Source organism: Aspergillus chevalieri, chromosome 2 (genome assembly GCF_016861735.1).
Source record: "Aspergillus chevalieri M1 DNA, chromosome 2, nearly complete sequence".
NCBI lineage: Eukaryota > Fungi > Ascomycota > Eurotiomycetes > Eurotiales > Aspergillaceae > Aspergillus > Aspergillus chevalieri.
The window spans coordinates 363,778-382,703 of NC_057363.1; the positions used below are offsets into that span (position 1 = coordinate 363,778).

The 18,926-nt window shown below is 47.2% G+C and overlaps 1 protein-coding gene across 1 annotated transcript; it reads right to left on the reverse strand.

The window, feature by feature from the left end:
• Positions 1-217: 217 nt before the first annotated feature.
• ACHE_20128A (ankyrin repeat domain-containing protein) lies at positions 218-3,191 on the reverse strand (the record flags this gene model as incomplete). The annotated part of the gene is made up of 4 exons (XM_043284395.1): positions 218-754; positions 881-1,368; positions 1,803-3,035; positions 3,089-3,191. 4 exons carry the CDS (start codon positions 3,189-3,191, stop codon positions 218-220), a joined length of 2,361 nt encoding a protein of 786 aa, XP_043133192.1.
• Between the last annotated feature and the right edge of the window lie 15,735 nt (positions 3,192-18,926).

Consider the following 18,926-nt stretch of genomic DNA (forward strand, 5'->3'; position numbering starts at 1 on the left):
CATTGGCTCTGTTATGACGTGCAATCTCCACCTGTTCCATACGAGCTGGGCAGCTGCGGTCAAAGGTAAAGTGATCCTCTGAGGTCTTCTCACTTCGCTTAACGTTCTGTTTCTGACAGACTGCACACTGAGCCTTGGTGCGGTCTCTTGCTGTGGGGCATTCCTGAGAGGAATGGTTTAGTGCACAGTATGCACATGAGGTAGGCCGCTTGCAGTTTCAGGCTATGTGGCCATATGCTTGGCAGTTGAAGCACTGCTGGATCCGATGAGTCTGGTCGTAGTATTCACATGGGTGGTCACGGCCATTAAGTGCCAGGCCAAGCAGTATGGCAATGTTGGCAGCTCGATCATTATCGAACTCAACAATTAGCTTGGATGTTTCTGGTTTGTGTTCTGCAATGTGCCGGGGGCCGAGAAGCCATCCAGTATATGTAATAACTGTGGGGGCAGAGGCCAGACGCCCTAAGTTATCAGCCTTTATGCAAGCTGGCGCAGCTGCTAGGTCAAGCTGGCAGTTGACGCCATTCATGACAACACGATAAGTCCTCCTTCTGATGGTTGCATTGTCTCCAAAGGCAAGGCACCAGTCTTTTGCTGCTCTAGCTAGTTGTTCCACATCTTCCAGGCTCTCTGCACGTAGGATAATGTCTCCACTGGGCAGGATGCGGCCTGTAGAGACTGATCGGTGGGCAATGATATTGTTGTTTGATTCTTTAATAGCACGGTTTGCTCGCTCCACGACCCTGGCCTCCTTCTGGTGGCGCAATGGGTCAATAATTTGGCGATCAGTGCTTCAGATATGGATCTCCAGGTCTGTTTTCAGTGGGAATGGTGTTGCTGGGCTGCTTGGGGAGGTGCTTAGTGTTCCATTTGTACTGACAGATCCGTTGGTATTGCCCTGCATCCAGCCCGAGACCAAAGAAGACTTTGCTGATGTCAGGTGACTTGCTAGAGCCGCATCCCGGAACGATTTTGCATGGCCGGAGGGACTAGATGCTGGGGGGCTGCTGGTTACTTTTGGGGGCTGCCATTGTAGAGCTTTCATCTCCTGTGTCTGCTTATCGAACATGGTTTGGATTTGTTCAAGCACCTTTTTCTGGCCGTCATGGTCTTCGCTACCATTGTTGCTGGTGCGGTCGCGCACCTTTGCTGCAAGGTCTTCAACCGAACTCATAAACCGGATGACTAGATCCCTGGGAGGCAATCCCTGGGTCCGGTCAGCAATTTGCTTCAGCTCTGCCGTTTCTGTGAGGATGGCAGCTGCATGGGCGCATTGGTCGTGGTCCTTATGGTTGTATGAGTGGTCAGGCCACGGAGACGCGGCTCCGACCACCCCTTTCTTCTTTGCACCCCCATTGCCAGCGACAACTGGGGAGAACAACGTTGAAAGTAGTGTCAATTAATTCCGCGTGAAGTTAAATATAAGATTCGAGTTTTCCGCAGTGCGGGAACTCGCTCAGAAGGTAGGGGGGGGGTTCGCCACTGAGGAGTTGTTTTTTCCAAACCACTAATATGCCACCAAAATCCTGTATAAAGTAAAGATCAAGTTGAGTGGGAATGGGGCTCTTGCTTGCAATATCAGCCATAAATGAAAAGAAAATCAGCAATATTCATGAAGATGCATACCTTTTTAATACCTAGACATGAAAGTTGTAAGTTGAATGAATAACTTTCCAGCGATTTATAAATTTGGTAAAGAGATCTCATATTATAGATAAGGTATAAATAACCTGGAGTCCTTGATTATTTTCATGCCTCAAGTGTGACACCATGTAACTTAAGCAATACCACTACATCCTGACGCCCTTCATCCACTGCAATATCTAAAGCTGCTTCTCCCCCATCTTCACGTCTCCTCTGTACGCCTTTTTCCAGCAATACTTTGACGACACTTGGTGGGGAGTACATCACTGCCTGTTCCAACAGCCTTGACTTGATCGGATGGACCGAGGCCCCTTTGTCTAGTAGCAACTCCACGGTTCGAGGGAAGCCATGAACATGTGCTGCTAGTGAAATCGGTCCCTCTTCACACCTTCGTCCGCCATCCACAGCTGCGCCCTTTTCCAACAATAATCGAATAGTGTCATTATGGCCTCTTAATGCCGCAAATCCCAATGCTGTAGTCCAACCTCTTTCAAATGGCTCTTCATGATTAATGTGCGCTCCTGCCTTCAAAAGGAAAGGTATTGTCTTGGTCCTTCCATGCCACGCTGCACCTTTAAGTGTATGGTTCCAGAGCTCCTGAGTTGTTATCTCAGAAAGGGTACTGAAATCTGCTTCCTCACTTACTAGCCCAAGGAGATCAAGATTGCCACTCATAGCAGCATATGTGATTGCTTTGAAGTAACTATAACTTGACCTCGAGACTTTGGCATCTGGTTGAAATAGTAGTCGCACTACTTGTTCATGCCCACCCAGCGCCGCAGCTTCTAGAGCAGTACCAGGCCTTGGATTCTCAAACTCAACAGTTATCTTCTCCATTGCATTCTCATCGTGGCCGTTTCGTGAATCTTGTTCAGTTTGGGGCTGTACGCCGTCCTCAGCATCCGCACCCTCGGTTAAAAGGAACTGAACAATCTTGAGATGACCTTTCCACGCAGCATTCAGCAAGGGCTTTCCAAATACATAACTGCCAATGTTCACATTCACACTCTTTGCGAGATGCTGAACAAGTGCTAGATCCCCAATATCTGCTGCAGCAGATAGAAGGTGTTCTTGTGCATCACTTCTTTGACTTATTTGTGGTTGAAGTGTTTCAGCGTTCGTTAAAGAGGAGTATATTCCAGGTGCCTTGAATTCGATTGCTGCACGCGAGATAGCCAGGGATAACTGCTGCCTTTGATTTTCATCCCCAGCAAGGTATCCCAACATCTGGTTGGTTGTATCTCGCACCGTGAGGGCAAAATAGTCATTCATTGAACCTGGAGTGAGTGCCTTGCTTTGGAGATAGTACGGGGCAAAAGGCATCCAGCATCCACTATCACGGAAATGGTGTGTAGAGCATGTAGCAACAATGACTTCTCTGGCAAAGAACTCTAAGCTTGTATTAGCATATTGTACTTAGGAAGTTGATATTTGGATGGTTTACTGTTGACTAGTTGGAGTCGGATCAGCTCCTCGCAATAGAGGGTTGAAACAGTTTTGCCCAGAATCACACGGAATATCTCAAGTGGCAAATCGAGGAGTTGCATATTGCAATTATGTTGATTTCTGATAATTTCGGATATCTTTGCGAACAGTGAAATCTTCAAAGTTCAAAGTACTAAGTCTTTGAAGGATCCCTTAACATCAGCAGACAATTGAGGAAGGTGACTGAGTCTTGTTTAGATAGAATAACACTGGCTGCAAAAATCTTCGACCTTCGTATCTCAATCATGCTACTGCGGAGTGTAAAAATAAAGCCTCAAATGGTATAATTAGCGTATGTGGTCCATTTGAAATGTCCTGTCGGAATCCATAGCTCGGAGGTGGACTATCTAAATTGCCGATTGTTTTGTATTAGTCAGCTTGCCCCTCATAAAATTGCCAGATAGGAGCTATATAGCAAGACAGACCTCTTTTGCGATTCCATTGGTTGAGCCATATGTCCACTACACCCTGGGTTCCAACAGTTATGAGCCCGGTTCGCCGCCGAAATCGTCAGTTTTGAAGCTATACACATAGGCTTGTGGTAGCGAGTGTTATAGGACGATTACCCCTGAGCAAGTTGAGCAACGAGCAACTGAACCCCTACAAAACAGAGTGGATTCATAAAACCATGGAGTCAAACAGTGTGGTCTCCGCCATGAAGGGCGATAAACTGAAGGACTCTCCTCAATGGAGAAACTGGTTTGCAAGAGTGAAGCTATTTGCTCGCCAGAAGAAGGTGTGGGACCTAGTAAACCCACAGATTGAGGAAGATTACCTCGAGCAGCCAATGCGCAAGCCGAAGAGGCCTCAATACCCAGAAGGTGGATCTGAGAGTGTTAAGCGTGAATGGAGAGATCGGCTTGACATCTATAAGCTTGATCTAGCGGAGTGGGAGCAGCAGGCAAAGGGCTTGGATGCTGTGAACGAATGGATCATCACTAACCTTGATCCAATTCACCATGCCTCCCTGCTTGACTATGAGACTCCGTATGAACGTTTGGTTTATCTCACAACTCGATTTGCCCGATCGAATGCATATGAGGAAGATATCCGTGCTCAGTGGAAGTGGTTCTCATCATCTCCGCCTAGAAAGGGCGTTGACATTAATCACTGGCTAGCCGACTGGAATACTCTGAGGGAACAAGCAGTTAGTTTAGATTTGCCTGAAGTGAAGAGTGCGAACAAGGATTTCCTTCGTGCAGTGAAAGACGTCTTGCCTACCTGGTGGCAGGCGAAGTATGAGTCAATCATAATGAACCATGAGGATTGGGAGACTCGAGATCTGATTGAAAACTTCCGAGGGTTCTACCAAGAGATGGTGCCACAGAAACCAACCAGTACTATCTCAAAAGCATCATTTTCGACATTCCAGGACTTTGAAGAGGCAGAAACAGACCAGCTGCAGAAACCACCACAGAAGCAAGGAAACAAGCCACCGATCCCTAAGCGCTGGTGCCCCTGTGGTAACCGAGGACATAAACCCTGGCTTTGCTATATAATTAATGAAGCCATACGCCCACAGGGCTGGACGGTGCAGAAGGCAAAGAAGCAAAAGGTGGATAAGGCCCTTAAGGATGATCCTCAATGGAAAGACTGGATTGAGACAAAAGTCAAGGAAAATAATGAGAGGCAGCAAAAGGAAGAGAAGCCCAATGAGTCAGCCAATAGTGCTCTGCCCTCACAGATATCCTTCTTCACGTCGACAGATATAGCAGCACTTAATAGTGCTCCAGAGAGCTTCCAGGATCTTAGATCTCGATGGATCCTTGATAATGCCTCATCGATGCACGTCTGCAATGACCGAAGCAGATTTGTCACCTATACATCAACGAGTTCGAGCCTGAAGACTGGTGACTCAACCACAAGAGTAGAAGGACTTGGTACAGTGAAGCTTCAAGGTGTGGACCCGACAACTGGTAAAGAGAAAGCTATCACACTTAGCAATGCCCTCTATTCACCTGGATTCCATACCAACCTTGTGTCATATGGAGCATTGAAGAAGAAAGGCGGCCGTTGGGATGAGGATGGGGATTGCATTCGTGACCCTAATGGTACACCAGTGGTTAGCCTTAAGCCAATCGATTCATTGAACTTGTGGGCATTTGATATACCCTATACAGCAGCAGGTCATGCACATGCAGTCCGAAAATCTGAACAGCCACTAGTGGCAGAAGCACCTGCAGAGATATGGCATCGAAGACTTGGACATGTTGCTCCACAGGTCATACAGAAAGCAGCTGATATGGTTGATGGTGTTAAAATCAAAGGTGAACTACCAGATTCGACCGCGCCAGAATCGACAGAGACAAGTATTTGTGAGGTCTGCAAGCTATCTCATGCACCAAGACAGATCTCAAGGCGTCCTATTGGACAAACATTTGGATGGTGTGGCCGAATCCATTTTGATTTGGTTCAGTTCTCACCTGGATATAATGGGCATCAGTGGATGACACACTTTTATGTTGAAGGCATCCGATTTCACTGGTTATACACTCATACATTCAAGTCTGAGTGTAGAGAAGCTGTCAGAAAATTCATTGCTTTGGTCAAGAACTGGTGGAACTTACCAATCAGAGCATTCCACTATGACAATGAGCAGTCCGCTGGAGATAATGTGGAAGCCTTTCTAAATAACTGTGGTATAATTGTTTCCCACAGTATTGTAGGGCACCCTGAACAAAATGGACCGGCTGAACGGTCAGGGGGTGTCATACTTGAAATGGCCCGACACCTGCGGATTGAGGGTGGCCAGCTACCAAAACAACTATGGCCTGAGTTTGTTAGCGCTGCAGCATGGATCCTAAACCGAATCCCCACTTATCTGAAGGATGAGAAACGATGGATAGTGCCCTGGGAAGAGGCACGCCATGAGTTTGCAGGAGATAGAATGAAGAAAACAAGCCTTGCAAACCTTCGTGTGTATGGTGCTCTATCCTACTGTCGAATCAGAAGCATTCCACGCAAAGAGAAGACCCATCCAAGAGCAGAAATCGGTTTCCTAGTTGGATATATTGCTTCAAACATATGGAAGATATGGTTCCCAGCCAGAGGGAAAGTTGAGGTCGTACGAGATGCTTTCTTTGATGAATCGAGGAAGTGGAAGCCAGATATGCAGTACTGGCAAGATGTTGACCTCCCCACGCAAGAACCAGTTATTTTAACTGAGTATCAACAACTAGATGCTATTCGACAGGACCTTAGTATGCCAGCTTCAGTACTACCACTCGAGGAGGATCAGAATAGGAACCGTACAGATGACCAGCATGAAGAACCGGTTGACAGTCAGAAGGTGCAGATTCCGAAGGAAGATGAGATAATAGCTCAGGAAAGTGCTACGCCGGAAAAGAGATATGAGGCTCAAGAAACCATGCCTCAAGCCTCGCCTCAAGACACCTTACCAGGAGCGTTTCCCACAGAAGAACAGGTCCCACTACCACCTACTCCACCGTACGAAGCGCTGCAAAACACGCTGCAGGAAACAGATTTGAGCCCTGTCACTGCTCAGGGGGTGGAAGACCAGCTTGAACATCAGACACAGGAGCTGGATAATCAGGAGCAGACACCAGAGCTCCAAGTCAATGAGGAAGAGGAACAACTCTCCGACAGTGAACAACAGCTACAACAAGAGTTACAAGCTCCACGCAGCAGAGATGATGGCATTGACATATCAAATATCATCAGCGGTGGTAGGAGAAGGAAGGCCAGGGAGGATCATGAATATGTGGCTTATGCCACTACTGAGACTGAGGACCCCCTGAGCTATTGAGGGCATTCGCAGCTGCCTTATACACAGAAAAGCCGATCCAACGTCATCGAGATGACTTGCCACCACCACCAGAGAACTGGAAGGAGATGCTTAAGCATCCACATGCAGAGGGCTTCATGGAAGCATGTGCAAGGGAGATTCATACATTAACAGAGAAGTCAACGTTCACCATCATTGAGAAGCCAAAGGATGTTTCAAAGCAAGTCCTACCCTTACGCTGGGTTTTTGCATATAAGTTCAACCAGGATGGCTACCTTGTGAAGCTAAAGGCTCGAATTTGTGCCCGTGGAGACCTTGAGATGATCAGTCCTGAAGAGAAGAGAGCAGCTACATTAGCTGCCCGTACAGCAAGGATGATCTTTGCCTTAGTGGCCGCATTTAATCTTGACCTCCGCCAGCGAGATGCTGTTGGTGCTTTTCTCAACAGCAAGCTACTGAAGGAGATATACACACAGATGCCACAAGGTTTTGAACAGCCACGGAAGTGCTGGAAGCTCAATCGCGCACTATATGGCTTACGGATCTCACCGAAGCTATGGCAACAGGAGGCATCAAAGGTGCTCACCAAGCTAGGTCTTAAAGTCGTTCCAGAAGATCCTTGTGTGTTCGTGAAGGAAGGCATCATTGTCTTCTTCTATGTGGATGATATTCTTATTGCAAACCATCCAAGCGTACGAAATCAAGCAAGACAGCTTGAGAGAGACCTCGAGGCACATTGGGAACTCACCGACCATGGTGAAGCAGAGTGGTTCCTTAATATTCGGATACTGCGAGACAGACAGCAGCATAAGCTATGGCTGTGCCAGGATACATACATTAGCAGTGTCGCTATGAGATACCACCTCACACATCGCGCACCTGTCTATACGCCATTACCTGTTGAAGAGTTGATGCCATATGAAGGAACAGCTTCAGCAGAAGATATCAAACTATACCAGCAGAAAGTAGGATCATCACAGTATGCCACCACAATCACACGACCAGATGCAGCCAAAGCAGCAGCCAAATTGTCTCAATTCCTTATGAATCCAGGCCCACAGCATCAGAACGCAGTTGACCGAGTGATATGTTATCTATACACAACGCGTTTTAGGGCCATTGAGTTCGGAATTGGCAGCAGATTAGAGTCCATTGAATTTGCCAGCGATGCGTCATATGGGGATAATCCTGACCGGAAAAGCTCAGCAGGTTATATATGCCAGGTGTACGGAGGACCAGTGGATTGGAAAGCTTCAAAACAACCCACGGTCACCACCTCTACCACTGAAGCAGAACTGCTTGGCTTGTCAGAAACAGCACGCTCTCTCCAATGGTGGAAGCGGTTCGTTTCCAGGATCCAGTTTAACCCTGATCATACAATATCGATTCGATGTGACAACAGACAGACAGTTGAGCTGTTGACCTCAGAGCAAGCCAAAATCAGTACAAAGCTTCGACATGTCGATATCCATGGACACTGGTTAAGGCAGGAGGTCAGAGAGGGTCGAATCAAGGTTATATGGGTGCCAACAGGCCAGATGGTGGCAGATGGACTCACCAAGTTACTCCCTCGTCAGAAGCATGAGCACTTCGTTAAGATGCTCAGGATGGCTGATATAAGCCATATAATTGACTAGCCCAAGCAGAAGACAGAGGCCAGTCTATAGAAGGACCAGAAATGAAGGATTCCAGGCTGTGCAGCTCTCCCTGAAACAGGTAGAGCTGAGGGGGTGTGTCGGAATCCATAGCTCGGAGGTGGACTATCTAAATTGCCGATTGTTTTGTATTAGTCAGCTTGCCCCTCATAAAATTGCCAGATAGGAGCTATATAGCAAGACAGACCTCTTTTGCGATTCCATTGGTTGAGCCATATGTCCACTACACCCTGGGTTCCAACATGTCCCCTACTAAAAACAGCCCCCACAGGGAGTAATCACGTGACTCGGTGGCAGTGATTTGAGGGGGCTGAAGCGGGGTCTCTTGGATCGCAGCTCAAAGTGGAAATCGGGAGTCGATTATTCCCGGACTAACGAGGTCTATATGGAGAGGGATAGTTTGGACGAAGGAAGTATATTGCCTAACGTATGTGTGCATATGCAGGACTCAGTTGTGAGAGGATGGCTGCCACAACATTGTCTGAGGCATCTGTCTCCAACTGAGTTGGCAGCTCTGGGCAATAGTGTATTAGGACTGGTGCAGTTGCTAAGCTTTGTTTCAATTTCTGGAAAGCTTCCTCACATCCTGGTGTCCAAAGGAATGGGACTTCCTTCTTTGTCAGTTGATTCAATGGCTTGGCGATCCGACTGTATCCATAAATGAATCGACAGTAGAAATTGCAAAAGCCTAAGAAAGACTGCACTCCCCTTATGGTGTTTGGTTGATTCCATCTGAGCACAGCAGCTACCTTATCAGGGTCCACCTCTAGCCCTTCTGTAGTGATGATAAAACCGAGATACTTGGTCCTAGTGACATGGAAGTCACACTTGTGGAGGCTAGCTTGAAGACCTGCAGCTCTCAAACGGGTAAGGACTGTTTTCACATGTAGTTCATGCTCTGCTTCATTGGCACTGTAGATGAGGAGGTCATCCACAAATGCAGTGACATACTCATCCAGCATATCAATGAAGATGTCATTCACCAATCGCTGGAATGTTGCTGGTCCATTTGTCAGTCCAAAGGGCATCACCTTGTATTTATATGAGCCATAACGGGTCCGAAATGTGGTGTATTCCTCAGAGTCAGGGTGCATGCGGATACGGTGAAATCCTTGTCTGATGTCCAACTTGGTGAACACCTTGGCATGTGAGATCCATTCTAGGACTTCATCAATTAAGGGTAGAGGATATCGGTCCTTGCGAGTTATTGAATTCAACTTCCTGTAGTCAACACAGAATCGAAGGCCTCCACCAGGCTTCTTCGCCATCAGGATAGGTGAAGCATAAGGAGACTGACTGGGCACAATGAAGCCTTTATTCAAATTGTCAATGATGTATTCTTGAGCTGCCTCCAGTTCCTCAGTAGACATCTTGTACAATGGGCTGTATCCCACAGCCTTTGAGGGATCTTCATCCAGCTCCAGTTGGTGATCAACATCTCGTGGTGGTGGTAGTGTGTCAGATGCTGTCTTGCTGAAAACATCAGCAAACTCTCTGTATTGTTCTGGCAGTTTCTGACAGATGGTTCCCAACTCCCCTTCCTGCTCAGGATTTCTTCCTTCATCCACTATCTTGTCAATCTCTGCCAGTGTGGTCACAAAGATCTCTGAGTCACCCTTGCGGAGATGCCGTTCAAAACCCACTCCACCAATCATAGCAATGTCAATTGTTGTGGGGGCTTCTTTTCCTCTCTGACATCCCTTCTGTGCTTGCTTCCTTTCTTCTTGTTGCACTACCAGATTCTCTGGAGGTCTTATGGAGAATGTAGGTTCCATTATCTGTTGTTCCATTCGTCTCAATGATCGTTCATTGTCCCGACTAAAGGCTCGAAGGTTGCACCTTTTGATGTCTTCCTGTTCTAGTAGCTTGTCCCTTCGGTCTGCATCTCTTTGGTGATTGATGCTCACTCGGTCTTTTCAATACAGTATGGTCTTTGGCAGTGTCCATACCAGTTGATTCGCCACCTCTTTCCAGGGAGGTAACTCTTCAGGCCACAACAATCGATTGTTTGTACAGTCTGGTAGGACTTGGCTTTCTGCTAACCACTTTCTTCCAATAATGATGTCATGCCTCCCCAGGTCAGCGATCAACATGGGAGTGTTGGACATTTTTCTTCCATCAATTCTCAAATCAAGCACTATGGCATGTGTAATTGGCTCTCCCATTCGACCATCATATCCCCTAACTGGGCAGTCCTGTCCTAGTGGGATAGTACCTACTCCAAAAAATTGAGCCAGTTTAATTGCTAATGGTGTGCATATGAACACATATCCATTTGCTCCAGTGTCAATCAAAGCATTGGTTGCAATTGATACTCCATTTCCAGCTACTTGAACACCTAAAGTGAAGCTATCTTGTTCCCTTCCAAGTAACTGTTGCAAATCAATACCATAAAGACTGACTGTGTGTCTGCCTAAGCAGGAGACTTCGCCTAGGCATCCCCATTTCCCAAGTTGTTGTTCAATGACTCAGGAACCGCTTCAATTTTGCGAAGTTGGGTGATGTTACTCTTCTTTCGACGGGGACAATCCCGGAACACATGGCCTATTTCCTTGCAATGGAAGCATTTACCTTGGCTCATCAGCTCCTGTCGTATATTGTCGTCAAGCTTGGTACTGCCTGAACTGTTGGAAGCTTTCAAGGGATTTGTGTTGGAGTTGTTGCGGGAGTTCTGACTCAGATTGCGGCGTTTGGCTTCTTGAGCATTGACATTCAAGGACTGGACTACCGTACCCACATAGGCTGTAAATTCATCAAAGGTCTTGTCATTACCAATGTAGGGAAGAGACAGCTCCTTAACCTTATCAGTGAGTCGCCTGTTCAGTTCAATCTTGTATCGATCATCAGGGATCCCAGCCTCACTTGCTAGCAACAGGAACTTGGCCAAGAATTCAGGAAACTTGTCACCAGGGCGCATGTACATGGTCTGTAACTCTGCATCGGCTTCCATGCGGCGATGGGGGTTTCGAAAAGCAGTGGTGAGTGTTTTGAACATCTGTTCAACGTTGGTGTATGGATCAGTAGCATCTTCATGCAATCTGACGCTCAGTTGCTGTCGTGCTAGACCTCCAGTGCGGGAGACAAGGTAGACTCTCTTCATCTGGTCATTTTCAAAACGATCTGCATTGGCCACAAACTTCCCCTTCATCTCAATCATCCAGTCCTCAAACTTAGGCTCCTTGCCATCAGTGAGAAGGGGAGGATCAGGCACTTTCTCAGATTTGTATGAGGGCTTAGTGCTCTCCACAGTGGAACCACGGGAACGCAGCTGCACCTCTGCATAGGCTGTCTTATACTCATCCCGTTCCGCCATCAATTCATCAATCTGGTTCTCTTTGTCTTTCAATCGATCCTTGTGTTCCTGAAGCTCATTTTGAAGGTTCTGAACGAGCTCATCATCCATCTGCTCCCGGTATTCGTTCTCGAGGTCGATCATACGGTTGAATGTATCAGCAACATAGTCAAATAGCTCGTTGGGGTGGTCACGGCACTGTGCTAGAAATTCTTCGTGGGTGATAATCTTTCGACCCTGCTCTTTCATGTCCAGAGTCAGGCGTCTACTCTGGGTTCGTTCAGTAGCATCTCGAGCCATCTTGGCTGGTTTCGTTCGTTCGTCCGTTCGTTCGTTCGTTGGGTTGGGTTTCCTCTATCGCAAGCGTACGGATCTCTCTAACAGAGTCCTAGCTGTATGCGTTAGGAAGGAGATTTGAAAAAGGAATAAGGATGATGCTAGTATTATGTGACGGTTCCGTTCAATATGAAGTTTATTGGTGAACTATCTGGCGAAATACTAGCATGGGGAAAGAAGAAAAGAACACTGTGCCTGCCAGCGTCGAACTATTTAATGTGCGAGGGGCTCTGGCCCTAAAACAGAACAAAGAAGTCAACACAAAGGAATCTGTCGGAATATAGAGGTTCCTTACCGAACAATACCAACTGATGCCTGGCTGATGCCTGATTTATGTATCATCTGAACAGGCTGATCATTCATTCTTTTACCCAGTTAGCTGTTCTATTCACTACTAGGGCTCACAAGATCGCTTAATTAGGTCTACTAGATGGATATTCGCCTTATATAGTGTTATAGATAGATCACAGCTAGAGAATCAGAGACCTCAACCATATAACGTACTCCACATGCGAATGTAACACACGGGCGAATGTAACACGAAATCGCTCCGCCGCGATGTTAACTCCAACATTTCCACCAATGCACTAAAATTCCATTAATACTATTCAGAATCATCTTCCTCAGACATCTCTACTACTATCTGACAGGAACGCGCATTGTGTCCGGCCTTTCCGCAATTGCCACAGCGCCGCGCGCGTGTCTCAGTCCGTGGTCGCCGACCAGCCCTAATGCGTGTTTCCTCCTTTAGTTGCACCTCAACCTCCATTTGATCCCCTAATTCCTGAGCTTCCAGTATAGAAAGCGACCCTCCTTTCCTTAGACGTGTTTTTTTAGCCCTCCGGCGTTTGCTAAGGGCCTCGTTTGCCGCCCGAAGATCATGAATCTCTGCTTCCATCAAATCCATCTTATGCATTATTCTCGTCGTGCCTTTCGCAAGGATGTCAACAGCATTCAATATTGATGTTGGAGAGCTATCTTGGTGATGAGAGATTCGGCGTTTTATAAGGTTTGTCTGGGATGATGCTTCAATTGGGTTATTTGGCGTTTTAGAGACCCAGCTATGGGAGGTACTCGGTCGTGAATTTGATGGTGTTGGCGTTTTGAATCGGACATCAAGCTTAGATATTACCCTCTCAGGGTCAAAGGGGATAAGTCCAGCCCCTCGAAAACCACCTTCAATATTTTTTCCTGTCATGGTGGCTTGGTACGCGGCGTAAAATGCAGGAAAGAAATCTTCTTTGGTGACATGGGTAATATGCGCCCGCATCAGCCCTTCAATATGCTTACCATAAGCAATCTTCAAAGGGCTAAAGTATCCGACATCAAGAGGTTGAAGGATATGGGACGAATGTGCAGGCATACAGAGTGTAATAATGTTGTTATTCTTGCAATAAAGCTCGAAGTCGGTTGAGTGGTGACTCTCATGGCCATCAAGGATCAGGAGACGATAACGACCGATTGTTCGGGCCTTTGTGTATTTGTCAAAGTGCTTGATCCATTCCAAGCCGAGTTCATTTGTTATCCAACCGCTTTCTGATGTAGCGATAACCCAATCCATTGGTAGTTGATTATTCTGATACCAAGAAAGAAGGTGATATTGACCTTTGACAATGATGTATGGCGGGATCGCCCAGCCACGAGCATTAACTCCCTGGATCACTGTGACCCATTCGCGATTGCCAGGCTGTTTTGCTTTTGCCTTGCCATGTCGTTCAGAGCTTGTGACAACCATTGTAGTCGAGATCACTCCCATCTGAAACCCAGTTTCATCAAAGTTATAGATATCTGCTTCCTGGATGCCATACTTCGCAATTGTGTTTTGAACAAGTGTAAACCAACGACCAATAACTTCTGGGTCTTCGCATAGAGCCCTCTGATAGTCATATTTCCGATTGAAACAAGTTGTGAGCTCTGGGTGCCGTTTGACAAAGGTGCTAGCCCAGTTTACCCCAACGCGTCCCGCGTCGCGCGTTGTGAGTAGTCTGTTGGCCATATCTTCCACACCAGACAACCGAGGAGGAAACCCTTTGGAATCTAGATCAAGTATGTGTTCGACAATTGTTGATTCCTCTAGATCAGTGAGCTTCCGTGAATTGGCTGATATATTGCATCGTGATCGCATGCCACCCCGGCGGCGACTAAGCTTCACATGATCCACGTGATAGATCCTGCCAGCGGCTCGAGCGCTTAGATTTTTATCATTTTGCATAGCTTGAAGGGCCAATATTACTTGGCTTTCATCATGTTTCTGAGGCATCGTTGGGTGTGGTGAAATTTGTAGTAGAAATCGGAAGTCGCGGCGGAGTGATTTCGTGTTACATTCGCCCGTGTGTTACATTCGCATGTGGAGTACGTTACGCTTGATACGTACTTTCGACCCTGACTAAGCTGTGATTCCAACAGTTATGAGCCCGGACCGCCTCTAGAAAGTCGTTGAAAGCATATAAAGCAGCTCTAGGAAGTTGCTACGCATAGAGACGCCTTCCTGCGATCGCCGTACCGCTACCCCTGAACACATTCAGAAATCGCCTATTGAACTACACAACGCTGCGTGTTGTTCAAATGCTTGGATAGCAAACCGCTTCATTGCTATCCTACCTATTCGCTGCAAAGCTCTTAGCTTATAGAGCTTTCATCCCGCTCTGAATACGCCTCAGAGGGAACGCATCCACATCTGCCTACGCTTCCACAATGTCGGAATACGCCAAGGTCTCCATCGTGCTGGCTAAGCCAGGTGATTGGTGGTTCTGGATAAAGCAAGTGGAAGATATAGCTACTGCCCGAGACATTTGGACCTATGTGAATCCAGATGGAGATACGCCTGAGCCTCAGTCTCCTACGCCACCTAGGCCCCAAGATCTAGGAGCTGAAAGCCTTCGTCAGCTTCATGATCAAGGCATAATGGATCTCTGGAGGGAACACCAACGCCAGTATGACTTCGACCTCCGACGCCATGACAAAAGCCGCAAGAACTTCTTAGCTCTTCGCACTGCTATTCTTGAATCTATCCCTAGCAACCACAGATTGGGATTGGATTCAAACCTGTCTATCCGAGAGATCATTAGGACACTACGTTCTAGTTTCCAGCAGTCCATTCAATCCCGATTCCTTGAGCTAAACCAGAAGTATGAGCTTCTCAAAACGCCGAACAAGAATAAGTCAGTTGAAAAATGTTTTCAAGAATGGAGGGACTTCCTTACAGATGCAAGGAATTGTCCAAATTACTCTGTTAACAAGATGCAAGCCTTGATCCACTTCCACAGCGCTATTCAACCAATCATGCCCATGTTCGCCGCAATTAGGAGTGCTGCAACTATCAACTGCTCTGAAGATCAGATAGATTTATCAAACGAGATCCATCAGTTCGAACAACAATACGCTATCCATAAGGCCCAATCCCCGAAACAGCACAATGCATTTGGCATCTTCCAGGGTCACACTGAAGGAAATGGATCATCGAACAGCAAGGCTCCTAAACGCGCTGATAAACGGACCAACTGCCTATGTGGCGCCAACCACCGCTTCACTGGCTGCCCATATGTGAATCCTGCCTCAAGACCTGCTGGATGGACTCCAGATCCAACCACACAAGCCAAATTCAGTCAACCTAAGCATCCAGCGCTTCAGGCTGCTTTGGACCGTGCTCATCAAGAAACTGGTAGTAATCATCCACCTGCTCCCGCGCCTGCCCCGCAAGCAGGGCCACCGCAAGGAAGAGTGCATACATTAGCTCTCCATACCTCACTTACTATTCCATCTTCACCTGTCTACGAACTCCGAGACAGCTGGATCGCAGATACAGGATCTGATGCGCATGTGTGCAACAATCTGAGTCGTTTTCAACATCTAGAGGAAGCTATGGATGGAAGTGTATTGCGATTTGGAAACAGTGTGACGCCAATTTTGGGCTTTGGGACAGTTCTGATTTATGGAACTCTTCCTGAAGGCCAAGTGACGCTGAGACTGCAGGATGTTGCCTACGTGCCTGGTCTTCATACCAATACTGTGTCCATGTACAAGGCAAAGCAAGCAGGAATCTATTTGAATGGTAGACTCAATTGTCTTGAGGATGGCCAGGGCCGAATGATCTGTCAGCTGCATTCAAAATACGCCCAGGATGTGATTGAATACAACCCACACAGCAACGCTGATGAGGCTCCTGTCACTGCTAACACCTTTGCATCCGCCAATGAAAGAAGTTATAAGAGGTCAGAACTTCCTCCGCATTCAACCGCAGATGCCGAGCTATGGCATGCACGCTTAGCACACGCAGGGACTGCTGCAGTTGATCACCTCACCACCGCTACTGAAGGGGTCTCATTACCCCCATGCCGTCATAAAAATATCTCTGCAAAGTGTGAGACTTGCAACCTCGCTAAATCACAACGCCAGATCTCAAGAAGGTCTATCCCGCCAGCAAACGCACCATGGGAGAAAGTCTATTTTGACTTCTTCAGCAACTCTCCAACTGCTTACAACGGAGATCGCTCTTGTCTGCACTTTATATGCAGCGCCACCGGTTGGCATATAGCTGTCACGATGCCAAACAAAGATCAAGTTCGCCTAATAAGAGCCTTTAAGGGATTGGTTCATTGGGCAAAGACACAACTCAACGCCATAGTCAAGGTCTTCTTCTCCGACAATGATACTTCACTAGGCCTTGCTTATACCCTCTTCGCGCAAGATGAAGGGATTCAGATTCTTCACTCAGCCCGCTATGCTGATTCGCAGCATGGCAAGCCTGAAAGGGCTGGGGGGGTGATTCTTATGAAGATGAGATCCATGATGATTGCTGCTAGATTGCCTGAAGTGCTTTGGCCGCTTGCAGCACAGGCTGCCACATATCTAATAAACCGAACGCCTGCATGGATCGCTACCACTGATGGATCACATGTTTGGACAACGCCACACGAACGCATGCTAGGCACAAAGCCGAATATAGCCAATCTTCGAGTATTTGGGTGTCGTGCCTATGTCAGAGTTGCACGAGTTCCCCAAGGTAGAAAGATGGCTCCGCGAGCCTGGATTGGCTACCTTGTTGGATTCATAGCTTCCAACATATGGCAAATATGGAGTCCACGCCATCAAGAGGTCTTCAATGAGCGAGATGTTGTGTTTGATGAATCGTTATTTTATGATCCAGATCTACCACCACCACAGGATACACCGATTAATTTGCCACCGCAGGTAGTTGAGACGATTCAGTTACCACCTGCTATCCGAGAAGCCGATGCTGAGTTGGATACCGAACCAACTTTTGGAGATTTGTATGAAGGAAATCATGAGACACGTCCTTCTATTTCGCATACTGATTCACATACCGAACCGACTTTACACGCTGAATCCAATGAGGATTCGTCTAACCACAAATTGGATCACCACAATGCCCATGACTTGGAACGAAATGATCTGCTGTCACAGCCGCTTATGACGCCAGATCATACGCCCATGCCTGAATCTCCACAAGGTGCCAGCCGAGCGGAGATAGAGCAGATTCCAGGTGCCTTTAGAGACTCATTGCCAGCCTCACCTGAACCTGCTCACATGGATTCTTTCTTCATCCCATCACCCAGCGATAGGGGTTCACCTGATGATGATGATGTCAACCCTGATGATGCAGCACAGCAACTGTCCTCTGAACTTGAAGAAAGCAGCAACCCACCAGCTGCTGCGGGGGGTGAAGTAGATCGGACAGATCAGCCTAGCCAAGGCCAGAACACTGCACCACGAGCTAATGAGATTTCTGCGGATTTCAATCCCAGATCTATCGTCACCGGAAAGCGCAAGAGGAATCCAGTGGTCCGCGATATCTTTGCCATGTGCCAGGGTTTCTCGCTAGGATGGGAGAAAACACCTAAGCCACTGAATTTGATGGATTCATCTTCAGATTCTATTCCAACAATTCGACTCCATCGCAAAGACCTGCCTGACGCTCCGAAGAATTATCGAGAAATGACAAAGAACCCGCTAAGCAAGTGGTTTGTCGATGCTATGGAACTGGAATTGAAGACACTAGAAAGCAAGGGAACCTGGACCAAAGTACAAAGACCAGATGACGCCTATGTGATCCCAACCATATGGGTATATGCATATAAATTTGATGATGAGGGGTTCCTTAAGAAAGTCAAAGCACGATTGTGCGTGCAAGGGAACAAGCAAGTGCTTACACATGCCGAGACTAGGGCTGCTACCCTAGCCGCCCGATGCTTCCGAACCTTGATGGCACTCACTGCCGCATTTGGCCTGGATATGAAGCAGTTTGACGCCATCAATGCCTTTGTTAATAGCCTATTGGACGAGGTTGTTTATGTGGAGATGCCACCTGGTAGATCACAACCTGGCTATGCTTTACGATTGCTCCGAGCTCTATACGGACTCCGTCGATCTCCACGATTATGGCAAAATGAATTGACCCAAACCTTACGCCAGATCGGACTAGAACCAGTCAATGAAGAACCATGCTTGTTTACAGGAAATGGAGTTATTTTATTGGTCTATGTTGACGATCTACTGTTTGTCTACCATCCAGACAAGACTCAGGAAGCAGAGCGGATCGCCTCTGCCTTGCAGGCACGATATGAACTCCGCTATGAAGGAGAAGGCGATGTCTTCTTAGGTGTTAGGATTATCCGCGACCGGGTCAATCAAGTGGTTCATCTAAGCAGCACCGACTATATAAAGAAAATTGTCAGTCGCTTCCATATGGAAGATAAACACGCCTCAACGCCTGCTGTCAAAGTGCTCACAACTTATGATGGCACTGCTT